The 13,922-nt window shown below is 35.1% G+C and overlaps 1 protein-coding gene across 1 annotated transcript; it reads right to left on the bottom strand.

Annotated features, from left to right (window-relative positions):
- Positions 1 to 1,538: 1,538 nt before the first annotated feature.
- LOC148872509 (ATP synthase subunit O, mitochondrial-like) lies at positions 1,539 to 11,591 on the bottom strand. The gene is made up of 6 exons (XM_088972125.1): positions 11,343 to 11,591; positions 9,999 to 10,049; positions 8,720 to 8,963; positions 7,910 to 8,022; positions 4,707 to 4,793; positions 1,539 to 2,062 (listed from the first exon to the last, which is right to left on the bottom strand). The coding sequence occupies exons 1-6, from the start codon at positions 11,448 to 11,450 to the stop codon at positions 1,934 to 1,936; spliced, it is 732 nt and encodes a 243-aa protein (XP_088828251.1). The 5' UTR covers positions 11,451 to 11,591; the 3' UTR covers positions 1,539 to 1,933.
- Between the last annotated feature and the right edge of the window lie 2,331 nt (positions 11,592 to 13,922).

Genomic DNA, 13,922 nt, shown 5'->3' on the forward strand with positions numbered 1-13,922 from the left:
TGAAAACCAGCTGTCAGCCAATTAGCCAAAACTGGTGAACCAGTTTCATGAAACCACCCAGATCATTAAATTAAATAATTGAAATTTTAAAACATGTTTGACAAGACTTAAACCCATGACCTCTTATTTTCATGTATTGCAGTAGTCTACCTCATACTTGTGTTATTTAATCTTTATTTATTGTATATATTACTTTATTACACATATTTTAAAAAATATATAAATTAGGAAACTTGAACCCTAATCATTTGCTTTAAAAATTAAAAATTTTGTCACCCATCCATTATATCTAAGAATATTAAAAATTGTAAAATATATTATCTATAGTATTTATATGACCCATAGTATATATACATATATACCACATCATCACAGTTCAACCTCTAATTTGACCCCAGTTGAACCTCTTCATTCCCTGGTTCTACGCCCAATCTGATTCTCTGCAATACCTTAAAAACACATCCGCCAAAGGTTGTTACTATAAACATCAAATTGGTGTCTCTTATCTCAATGGGGTGAAGTTTAATCATTCTAGTTGAAGCAATCCTTACATGTGATGTGGCAATATATATCTTTCAACAATATGTATTGATCAACCCAAAATGTTTCATGTAGCATTGGTACTAAACAAAACCTAAGATTGTGAAATCAATGCCTTTAATGCATAGCTATGGAGATACAAATAACACATCTTATCAAAACCGTCGATCATGGTTACCACGTCATAGCAAAAGTCAGCTCCGATTACCAACCGACCCATGTTACCAATGTAATGGAAGCTCATAAAACACAAAAAGGCTGAGTTCGAAAGAGTGTAAATACAAATATGTTCAGTGCAAAACTTTGCATACAGCAATTTTTTTAAGCCTGGTATTTACACTCTTCCCAAACTTCTTTTCTTAATATGAAGTTACATCATTGGGAGCACTCTTTCCAAACCGAGCCTATGGTACAGTGAAATAATTAAGACGCATGGTCATGGATGCAATAGAAAAGCCCACATAAATATTGACAATATATCAATAACACAAATGAAAGGCTCAATTGGCTATAAATTTCACCAAATAAAATCGAATATAAATAAAATATAAACACTTGAAAAAAGAAAGCTCGCTTTTAACAATTCGTGCAAAACAATACATGAACAATGATAATTCACATTTGCATGCAAAAAGAATGTAAACCCATTACAAGTTCTAAATTTACTTAAGTTATATAAATTGCTTACAATATACCAATTATTATGAATTAAGACAAAATCCATGAGGCCAGAAAAGACACGTTTACCCGTTCATTGGTTATAAGTTTTTCAGATGTATCATTTGGGTATCATAGTCGAACCCCATAAACTAATACGCATAAATATAAAGGTATACTGAACTTTAAAGTTCTATTTATATAAGTATTGGCCGTAGGTCCATATCAATCGATGGTTGTATCATAACCCCCAAGAAAAAAAAAAAAAAAACAGAATAATTAATGCCCAATGTTGAACCCAAGCCCCAAGCTATCTGGAGTGTTGGGAGAGGTAGACTAGATTGGTGCCTAACCTTCGTTTTCTCTTTATTTCTATCAATTGTCAGCGGACACAAATCAGCATTGTCCCACACACACTTGTCAGCTCAAGATCTTACCACTACAAACAATGTCTCCCTCCCAAAAGAAGGATAGATATGCACCCGTTCTTTGGCTGAACCGATGAACGCAAAACAATCCATCAAACAAATTTTCTAAAAAATCTGGACCAAAAGAAAAGGTTCAATAGGACTTGTCCCCCATACGGAAATGACACAATATTAATAGCCTCTTTTTGTAGCTTTTATTTTTAAAGAAATGGAGAGCCCACCTCCAAGAAAAGGAGATGATCAATTCGGGCCTAAAAACAAGAGAAACTGAAAAACTCCTGGTTGCATCAGCATAACAAATGAGGGTTTCAGAGGCTGTCGAAGTTGATAGGTTCCCGTAGGAACCGCTCCATCTGCCTTGCCCTGGTCTTTATCGACATGTCGAAAACCTTTTGACCAAATTCCACGACCAGTCCACCAAGAATGCTAGGATCAATCTGGCAGATATTTAGTGTTAGAATCATGTTTGTTTCAGCTGTAAACAAAAAGAACGAACATGAAATTGGCAAGCAATGTCTGTGTTTTCATGGAGGTGGGAAACAAACACAGAAATGAAGAGTCAAGAGCGATGAGTAACATTTAACGTGCCAGATAGTAGAGGGCAATAGAGTAAAACAAATCCACGAGAAAAAAAATTACATCAAAATACAGTATTAATGTCCACACATTGGGAACATTCCTTGTAATATCACCGATATTTTTTTTTTATCAATAACACTTTCATTAATTCATCAATAGAAAACTTACAAGTGGAAGACAAACACACTTATCTTCCAAGAGTCATAAAGAACTTCAAGAAAGGAAAAAAGAAAATACAAAGATACAAAGACACTACGTTACAGCTTAGCCCAAAACAAAGAATCCCTTTCTGCCCCTTGTTTTGCTAAACCGTCAGCTAGGGAATTAGCTGATCTTTTAATCCAACATGTCTTAACTTCCATCTCCCGCACCAGCCATTTGAATTTTCTCTTCTCATTATTATACTTCCATATATCATTTTGATCTTTAGTCAGCCACCCTATTACCACCTCTGAATCCCCTTCAATTTTAAGTTTCTTGATGTTCAATTCCTTGGCTTTCCGGGCTCCTTCCATAACTGCACATATCTCAGTTCTAAGGGAGTCATCCACTCCAATTGGGCCTGAGAACATAGCAGAGATGACCCCATTATTATCTCTAAAAACACCCTCAATCCCTGATTGTCTCGGGTTTCCCCTACTGCATCCATCAAAGTTTAATTTCAAGAATCCACTAGGGGGGGGGTCCAAGCCACACTCATTACTGACTTGGTTTGCGTGTAATTTGCAATTTCACCCTACTTACTCAACATGTCATCCACAGTGTAATCTGTGAATATTTCCAAAGATTTCAGCCACTGTACCGCCCTTCCCAATGTGGGTGGTGAACGTGGCCAGTAATGTGTTTGTTGTCTGCTGATCCAGACTCAACTAATTGCATGTGTTTGTTTGTTTGCCACCTCTGTATTCTCATGATAAATTTAGCATTGTCATTTCCAACTATCTGGATAACCGAGTACAATTTTTGTCTTCTAGAGCGCCTCCAGATTGGTCTCCAGAAAACTTGAATAGGAAGCGACCATCAGAGCACTGATTCACCTCTCTACTATAACCACAAAATCCCCAGTCATGACAATCTAGTATCAATGTGATGCCAGATGGGTTTAAGAAAGTGATCACAAAGTCTCCAAAAGAAAAAAAAAAAATTAAAAGAGGACGAAGAAAACTTGGATGCAGTAACTCAACATCTGGGCAGATTTTGGAGATTCAATTTCTCTCAAACCAACCCTTGATTGAGCTGAATTATATAGAAGGAGCCCTTAAAATCTTAGGCTAATCAAATAAAGGCCTACATCAAGTGGACTTTCAATTGCTGGAAAATGTAAGCTGCAGATTTTGGTCAATATTCAAGTGGACCCCACACTTTGACTTGTCCAAGGGTGTAACATCATTGGTAGAGAATCTTAGTTGAGAAAGTGGTGTCCAATTTTTTGTTTTTTCTTTAAAGAACCATTGTGAAAGGGTATATTTGGGAATTCGATTGTTAAATTTTGGTATCAAATGGGAGTGTGAGACATCCAGGATAAGTTTTCTACAAATTAACAATTCACAGTAAAAGACTAAATTACTATTTATAGCAACTTTCAGACTTATCATTTATTAGATGAATTTCAGACTTATCATTTTCTTTTGAGATTCACTATCTAGGCAATAAATATTGAAACATTTAGGCTGAGCTTATTTATTTATTTGATTTAGGACAATAAATTAGATTTGATTTGTGATGAACAACCCACTTTATCTAGAAGAATGGATCCCATGCCAATGTAACATATTTAAAGCCCTTCTGCTGGGTTTTTTATTAGAGTTGTAAAACTATGATTTGATTTTTAAGGTTTTGACTATGATGCCAATACATGATACTGGAAATCTTATAACCAATCAACCAGTATCATTTAAGTGGTAACCAATCAGGTGGTATTCATCATAGATTTATCCTTCTATTAAAGATATGAATTAACTTCCAACTTGAGTTAGGAAACAACATAATTTCAGTTAGAGTGGGGCCCATGCCCTTAATATATTTATATTAGATTCCCCTAGTAACTATTTATAGCAAATCATGACTTCATATTTTAGTAATTTCAAGTATCTTCTGGTAGGGGTTATGGTCTAAATAGAAGTCCTAGTGCTACTCTAAGATGTTCTATATATTTTTTGGACTATATTTTGTATACACAATTTTGGCATTATCATCAGAAATTCAGAATCTCAATAAAGCCCAAGTTGGTTTCCTTACAGTGGAAGGAGTTTTCCCGACTTTCCTCCATAGCTTATGTTAATGAGTGATTATTCTTCATTGCTTAAACCAATATTCCTCAAATGACTGCTGCTAAGTTCTTTTTCTACTATTAGTTTGCAGTTTAGAGGAGCTTTTTTCATCAGTAACTGAAACATTTCATTAATTATCATGAAAATTGCCACAAACACGCACATTCAGCTGTACAGGGAATAAATGAGCCTCAAAAAAAGAGAAAGACACCATTCCATATGCAGTATGTACCTTCTGTTCCAGCTTCACTGTCTTCCCCTCCCCAATAATATCCTGCAGTGTCTCCTTCAGTTCTTTCTCCTCTTGCGGGGGAAGGGGCTGTAGGAAAAGAGTTAACCAACTGAGAAAATAGCTTTAAAATGATTTGCAACTAACTAGCACCATGACACATAAGATAATAATCGAAAAACAATAAACAAGGACCAAAGAAAAATCTTCAACTTTTCACCAAAAAAATAAAATACAATTACAACTAAAAAGTCCCATAAAGCAATCAGTAACCAACTTCTACATTCTGTGAGGATTGAACTTGGCATATGTAAAAAGAAAAAGACCCAAAAGTCCATTACCCAATGCTAGTCTGGACTGTCCAATATATTTTACATGAAATGACCACTCTCAGATTCAAACCCGTATGCTCACTTTTGTCAACCTGGGGCTTTACAACTACACCAAGCAATGGTCCCTCAAGTAGAAAATTTGCATGAAATGACCACTCTCAGATTCAAACCCGTATGCTCATTTTTGTCAGCCTGGGGTTTTACAACTACACCAAGCAATGGTCCCTCTAGAAAATTGAACATGTCTTCCAAAGGCCAAAAAGACAAATGACGAAAAAGATCTAGAACAGCCAATTACAGAAACACATAAGAGGCTTCATATGCTCCAAGGTTGATCAGGCGGCATAATTTATCTTTTAAACAATAGAGAACTGTAGGCCACTGTTTTAGAAGGCATGGGAGGCACACACCTTAAAAGAAGGTTAACCAAGGCTTAATAAGCTTAAAAGCATAAATAGTGATACTTGCATGGACTCTCTCCCAAGTGGATGAACTGTCCTTGTCAGACACGGATCACATTCTGACACTATGGATTCTTGATGAGCACTTCAAACATAACATTTTCCTTTAGCTACTTGCCAATTTGACATAAATGAATAGCAAATAGATATAATAAATGTCATTTTTTAGAAATCATTACTAAATAACAAAGACTAAGTACCTTTTATTTAAAGGCATACAATGTTAAAATTCAAAAAAAAAAATGAACCATATTAATAGTTTATACTTTTCTATGGATGTATATATGAATCCTTTTTTTTCGTCTTGCTCAATCAGATTCATCAGATTATAATTTTCGTGTCTATGTCCATGCAACACTGAGCATGATGCACATACTAAACATTTTGAAGTGTTCTATGTCAAGTAAATGTTTTCCGTGCATTAAAAGAAACAAAGTACTCATCAAAAGAATGAGTTAAAGATCAATTCCAAGCTTCCAGGTATATATTTTTCATTTTTGTAAGTACTTAGGTTTTATAACACTAAGTTTAGGTTTTGATTTTCATAAAGTACTTCATAATTGTTCAAATAGATTTCTGAGAAGGCTCTTACTATGCATTTTTTATAAAATTAATCCTTTAAGACATGGTTCTGCAGTTATTCTCAATTTACCTCATGTTTTTTCTTGAAACAATGAGATTTTATCAGTGTGCAACGGCCTACAAGGGCCTGCAAGGCACAAGGCAAGGTGCACGCCTTTTAGAAGCAAGGCACAAAATTACAAAACAAAATGCTAAAAAATAAAAATAAAAAAAAAAAATTGTCAGAAAATTCAAGAAAAAATGCCAAAAATTTTAAAAAATACAAAAAATATTAAACATAATGTTAATAAAAAATAAATTCTTAAAAGGCAATTAAAGTTATGAAATCATTAATTCTTATATGAGAAATAAGAACTTAAGACCCTAACATATTGCATAAAATCAAGAATGCAATATGTTTTACATCACATTAGCTACTTGAAGTAATGCAATTGAGGAAAAAAAGAGATTGTGGGTCTTACATACTTGAAAATGCTTTATACGTTTGCTTTTATTTTTAAATTTTCATTTGAATACGCTTTACATGTTATGTTTATGTATTTTAATTTTAGATAATAGGTTTTTTAAAACATTTATTTTAAAATTTAAGTTCATTTGAATACGCGTACAGAAACCCTGGCCCAGCCGTTAGGCTCAAAAAGAAAAACAAAAGGCACAGAATTTTAAAAAGGCGCACACCTAGGCTGAGGCGCAAGGCTTGAAAGGGGTACACCTAGGACCTGGGCAAGGCACATACCCTAAAATGTGCCTCGCCTGTGCACCTAGAGGCTCATGCCTCACAAGTTAGAAGATCATAGTGCCTCACTCATGCCTCCACATTTTAGAACATTACAGCAGGTACAACTCATCAAGAATGTCAATTTTTAAATGGAAATTCCCAAGGCCTTCAGGTATAGGGAGAGTATTCAGAGATGGAGATGGGAGAATTGTTGCTATGTTTTCTGGCCAATAAGGGTGGGAGACTCATTGCGAGCAGAAGTGATGGCTCTGCTTCAAGGTGTAAAATATGCCAAGCAATTGGGATTACACCAAGTGGAGATAGAAGGAGATTCTAAATTGTTAATGGACTGGCTGCAATCAGGCAAGTTGGGAGCATGGATGTATCAACAGCCCATACAGGAAATTCTCAATATAACAAGGGAGCTTGATGCAGGCTTCAAGTTGAAAAGAAGATCAGCTAGTAGTCTGGCTGATACCTTGGCCAAACAAGGGACAGTGAGGGAAAGTTTGTTCTAGGCAGTTCTGTAATTCGAATTACTTGGGCCCAACTCCTATCTTAGGGCTTGACAATTGTATCTTAATTTTACAGCAATGAAGTTACTGTTTCCAATCAAAAAAAAAAAATTAAATGGAAATTTATCAGAGAAGGAGCTGATTGGATTATCTATGTAAAACCACATAAGCACATGCCTACAATAAGAGAGACTACTGGATTTCTTACTTCATTTGGCAGCTACTTCACCTATAATGTAAAACCAGTGACCAGTCAACCACTTTGCCTAGCTGTCTAAGGAAATAAACATTACAGACACAAGATTGTACCAATCAAAAAAAAAAAAACAGATGCATGAGTGTTTCCTGTAATAACAATACATGAGCATAATATGAAAATGTTTCATTTCAGTCATTTGAAAGAACCACAAGAAGAGACCTGAGTATGCACATATTGGCAATTTAAGATTGGAAACTGGCCCCAAAACAAGCATACTGAACCTAGCACCTAAATCCAGCTAGGCATGTAGGATGTAAATTTTGTAACCATGCTACTATTATGAAGCAATGTCTTTTTTTATTACAGCGCAAGATAAACATCACAGGGAGTAGGGCTTACAATGACAGTCGTCACAATGGCTCTCACTTCTTTTCTATGTGCCATGGTCAATTCCACAAATCTCTTTGCAATATTCTCGATGTGCTTTAACCTTCCATTCTCAGCCAAAACAGCTGGTTCAAATAAAACCAAAATAAACATGGATAGTCAAATATGAAAGAAATATGAGCAAGGTATTCATAAATTGTGCTTCCAAGATAAGGCAAGACACAAACAGATCAAATAAAACATCAACCATTAAATATAGATTTTCAATGTTCAAACTAGTACAAGACAAATTCTACTCCAATGAATAATAAGTTTTACCAAAGAAATTAAGAAATATGTGGAAGAAATTGGCTATCAAAGAGAACAGGAAATTTTTCTACATTGAAAAAAATAGGTGCAAATTAAGTATGTAAATGGATGTTTGCAAAATAAAAACTGAATTTTAGAAAGAAAGAGTAAACATCTAAAAGGAAAAAATGTGCAAAATATCAATGTTTCATGAAAGCACATTTCAAGCATTAAAAAGTTGCTGCAGAAAATTAAGCAATTGCATATTGAAAAGGAAAAGAAATAATAATGGATGTAACCAACTCAAATGTAAATAACAAGAAATTAAATTCGTAAATGACTGCAAGAATACAGATCCAACACAAGTGTATTGGTCCCTAATCAAAATATCCATAGATCTCTCTGCATTTCTGCATATGAAGGCATGTTTAGAAAAGAGTTCTCCATACAAAAACCTAATCGTAGACATACATGTTTCATCCTCAGGTATTATAAGAACAATTTCTAGATTTTGTACGATTGTATTAAACATACCCAGAAAATTTTTTGTGATATCTGAAACTTTAGCTTCAGCACAAATTTCATTTATTGCCTTTACTCTTGTCTCTGCAGGCACTGATAAATCCTTTATGAACTGAGAAAACGTAGGACTTTTCTTGGAAGCTTCCACAAGGTCAAGAATCTCAAACTCAACCTTGTCCAATGAATTAGCTTTTACTGCTGAGAGGTACAAGGCAGACGCATAGTTTCCAGAAACTCCAAACATAGCAAGAGGCACCTGAAGTGTTCCAAAGAACCAAAACAGAAACCTATAAGAATCAGATAACAACATAAACATACAAAGAAGCTGTTGAAAAAATAAAGAAACTCTGCAACTAGACAGTGATAAATGGGCCAAATGCAAGTATTAAAATCACAAGTACAGGATATAGTTGAAGTGCAATGTCAAAATGTAGGACCATAGGAATTCAGGGGGTAATTGACTTAGATGTTGGAGGAAGAAATTTTTCTATAGTATCCCACCAAGCTTACAATCAATCAGTGTCTGGCTCAAAATAAATTCTGCAATTTTGTCATAAATAAATAAGTTCTGCATTTGAAAACTGGATTAGACTGGTTTCTCATTTTTCCGAGACTTTTTACTGAATTCATAAAATGGGCTGGCTGTTCTGAAAGAATTTCAGGGACAAGAATATCCAACATTAAGTTTGAGAGGAATGGGATTCTTGGCAGTGGCACAAAGAGCAGATCAGGAACCACATCGAAATTTTGGAAAATCTGGGGATTTGGGGAAAAAAAACTAACGTTATAATATAGTTTCAATGTGGAACATAGATAAAACAGTTATAATTTAAAACTAAAATCCTCTATATTGTAAGGTGAAAATACCCAGAAAAAAAAAAAGTTTTTAGCACTTATTTTCTTTATATTTCTTTAGCAAAGCTTTCCTGACATGAAAAGAATCCACTCTGCACTTCCACAGTAACAAATCACAAAATGCTGAAAACTAAATGTGGCACTAGATCACCAAGTCAAGTTGTGGAAAAAAAAAAAGAAGGAAAACCCAAAGTACCCACAAGCAGTAAAAAAAGAAGATGTGAAAGATAACTCATTCAGGTTAAATTAAATAGTAAAGCATAAGGGTTGTGTTCAAAGCAAAGTAAAACTCTATATCATGCTTAAATTCTACAACATAACCACATCACGGGCACACTATGAAGTAACAAACTTTATGTAATGAAAGCACTTCCATTTTGCAGATATTACCAATTCATGTGAGTACTAAGTAGGAATGTCATCAAATCTATTCTACCTTTGTCTTTGATTCCTTTGGCTGTGATGCAGTCGCATAATTCCTCAGAAACTGCAATCGGAGAATCCAATAGTTAGATAACAGCTAGACAAAGAAACCTGATTAACAGGTATTAGAAAATATTGTAATGAGCCGATACTACTTTGGTTTTTGATATATCATCACCCAATGGTACACTAGCCTCTTGATCCGGTTGGGACCTTTTCTTTTCAGGCGGGGGCTTGAGGTCCTTCAAAGAAGAAGACCAAACTACAAACTGATATATTTGTCCTCATATTTGCATATTGTGCAATGGAAAGTGCTTACTATTTCCTGCCCTTTTGTCTCTAGCAGATTCTATAGATATGTAAGAGAGCAGCAGTATTGTGGGCTGTTTAGAAAGAGGAAAGTGCTAGAACATTCAAATAACAGAACCACAACAAAGAAGATTTCAATGGTAACATATTGGTGAAAGTGGTAGACTATGTAAAATCATAAAGTCCTTTTAGTCTTATCTCCTCGAATGACACAGTGACAGGATAGCTAAAAGGAATATGATCACTATCAATTCGAGTCTTCCATCTATAAACATCAAAAAAGAAATTACAATTCATCGATGTAGTATGAGAAATCCAAGCAACTTAGGCATTTGTGGGTCTTTTAGAGATAACATTGTAACTGGTTGTACGGTTGAGGATGCTTGATTTCTACCCCCCCCCCCCTAAGGTTTAAGGGGTGCTAAGCATATTCATCGTGTACAATACTTCTATTCTTTTGACACAATTTAACAAGACTTCACTGTTATCAATCAAAAAATAGATAAAATACCTACACGTACGTTAAGCATATGATGAGCTCAATAAACAAGATAATAAATCCTATGAACATAAAGCGCTACGTAATCAAACTATTTAAATCATTATTTTCTAAACTAAAACCATTGTTTGTAGGGGTTTCTGCAAAATGCCCAGCAGAGGAAACCTAAATTTCAACAATGTAATAAAAAATTCCAATGAATATTTATAAACGGGTTGTTAATGCTACACAAAGATTAACGTTTTCAGACTTTTATTCACCGATTCAGAAGGGGAACTCATCAGATTCTGGACAGATGTTTCTAACAGAATACTACCAAAGAATACATAAACTTGAATTGAAACCAAAATAATGAATCACACAATTGTAATTAACACTATAAAGGAGAATAGAAAGTCAAGTCTTTATTCTTCGATAATCTTAAATCGGTTAAATCAATAGACCAGTCTACGAAGTTGAGTTCAATCACAACCACAAGAACGTGGAATCGCATGATCCAACGAACAAAACAGGAAATCTTCGAAAAAGGAAAAAAGGGAAAAGAAAAACCTCTGAAGTTGCAGAACTAGGAGCGGCTCTCTGCGCCGAAACGGGCTCAGCTCTAAGAATCCTTTGCGCGAGAGAGAGGCTCGATCTCAAGCGTCCTGCCAACGCCATCGAAACCTAGTCTTGGAACAGAAATGTTAAGAGACGAGGGAGAGGTTAGGCTGGAAATCGAAGAGAAGACAGAGCGAGAGAAGGGAACCCTTACGAAGGTTTCTTTTTCTCTTGCCTGTCGCATCTGGTTATAATAATACCTCTTGCGTTCCTAAAATTTACTGTTTGTACCCTCGCGTTTGTGGGGTTACCATGTTAAACCTCAGATGGATTGGATCGGATTGCAATCCAACCCAGGCCCAACCTTGGATCTAGAAACGCCAACCAGGTCCAGCCCGGCCTAACACAAGTTGATCCATGGTGATGCATTGTTTCTAGGGGTACAAGTTGGGCGGGCTGAGATGAGTTTAAGTTCAACCCAGGCCCAATATTAAGAATTGTGCTTAAGGCCCGAATTGTCTAATTCAGGCCCAGCCCGAGTTGAAATTTAAGGCACTCAGATTAGGCTTGGGGTCAGGTCAGATTCGGGTGGGCCAATCAGACCATATTAAATTAATATATGCATGTTTATAATTTATCAAAAGAAGTGCATTTATGTCTATACATAGGTGAATCTAGCTTGGGTTAGGACACGATAGGGCCAGACTAGCACTGGATTTGGGCTATTTAAGGACTAGGCCTGGATCTGGCCCAAAATTTTGGGCTTAAGCCCAACCTGGGGCCCTAAAATTCAAGTCTAGACCGTGTAGAATTGTGGGCTGAGTCGGTTTGGGCTTGGGTTGGACCTGCCCAAATTTGCACCCCTATTGATTTCTTCATGAGTTGAGGACAAGAGCTCATTTGATTCAAGAACCGAAAATTCTGAGAGTATTCTTTTGAAAGGCAAGCAATTCATGTAGCTGTACTGATCATTAGCTAGCAATGCGAAAGGTAAAGGAGCTAAGGCTCCATTTGGGAGAGGTGTAAATAAAATGCCGTATAGAAGGTTTTGCACTATACATATTTGCATTTGTACATATACAATGTTTAAAAGTATTATTAGGACCAAAGCATGGAGTGGGAACTACAGCTTAAAACATTTCTAAGGTAAGATGTGGCTGGTGGTCAAGCACTGGAACTACAACTTAGGCAAGCCCAACCCTAGCTTTACATGGGCTGGGCTTGGATTTTATGAGCTCTTTGCTGGGCCTGGTCCTAAAAGCTCAGGCTTTACCTCAATCCAGGTTGGGCTTAGGTGAAGTCTCAAGTTGTTTGAATTTGTACTAAGCTTGTTTATATAATATATTAAGCCCATGTATAATGGAGATTTGTATATATGTTATGTGGTATACATGATATTGTATGTGTTTGGTATAGCTTCTGTTTATTCACTAAGCGTTTATATTTGATTTGCTTGCAAAACCAAGAAAAGTAATATTAAAACCACTTATTGACAGCTAGGCATCATTAAGCACCACATCAACATAGCAGTGAATAAATGCCTAACCATTGGAGGGAGCATTAAAATGAAGCTTTCCCCAACGATAGGCATACACATAAATCAAGGCCAGCTTTTGCGAGTCTCTATGCGTACGGATCAGCATTATGGGCTAAATCCTGAAATGATGCCTATGTAGCAATGTTTATTGAAGAAATACCCATGGTTCCAAACACCACCATTGTCATCTAAATCTTGTGCCAACTATATGGGGTCAAAGACATGAACCCTATTTGTCGTTCTATTGTGTTTAATGTCATATCTAAATAAAAAAAGATAATTCAGGATCTATGATCATAAGAATTTGACAAAAGTTTTAATGTTAGCTTCCAACCTAAAATATAATTGGGAGGGCTTCATCTTTGATTGAACTGCTTTGAAAAAGCACCTAAAAACGACTTCATTGGAAAATCAAAGGTAAGTGGAGGGACCCTTGTTTTGCAGGGGCAAAATATGATGGTAAGTGGTTTGTCAAAGGTAAATTATCATATAGAAAAAAAAATGCGAAAGGTAATTTTTTTTAATTAAAAGTTTATTCAAAAAAATATCTATTTAAAATAAATAAAAATTTATTGATAATAATATATTTAATTTAATAAATTAAATATATAAATAATCATGACCATCAAGCAATAGAGTGAAAGAGGGAGAAATGACTTTTGTCATTGTATTTTTGTTTTATATAATGGAATAGTTGTAAATAGTTAAATAATAATTAATTTATTTCAATAAATAAATAAATTTATAAAATATATGAGATAAATAGACAATCAAGTGAGAGAGTTAATATATATAAATATATACATGTTTCTATAATTCTATGCCTTACTTTGCTAGCAATAACAAATTGTTAGATTATTAAATTATTAACTAATTAAATAATTTAGTAAATAAGTAAATAAATAAATAAAACTTTATGTACTATCAAAATAAGATTGGTAAAGGCTATCTCAAATTATTCAATTAATTAATTTAGCTCTATTAATGGGTTGGGTTGAACTATTGGGCTACCAAGCCCATGAATAGGCTTAGCCTGATTCGTGGCCCAGCTTGGC

Source organism: Nelumbo lutea, chromosome 2, assembly GCF_056320005.1.
Source record: "Nelumbo lutea isolate HS-2025 chromosome 2, American lotus-T2T, whole genome shotgun sequence".
Lineage (NCBI taxonomy): Eukaryota > Viridiplantae > Streptophyta > Magnoliopsida > Proteales > Nelumbonaceae > Nelumbo > Nelumbo lutea.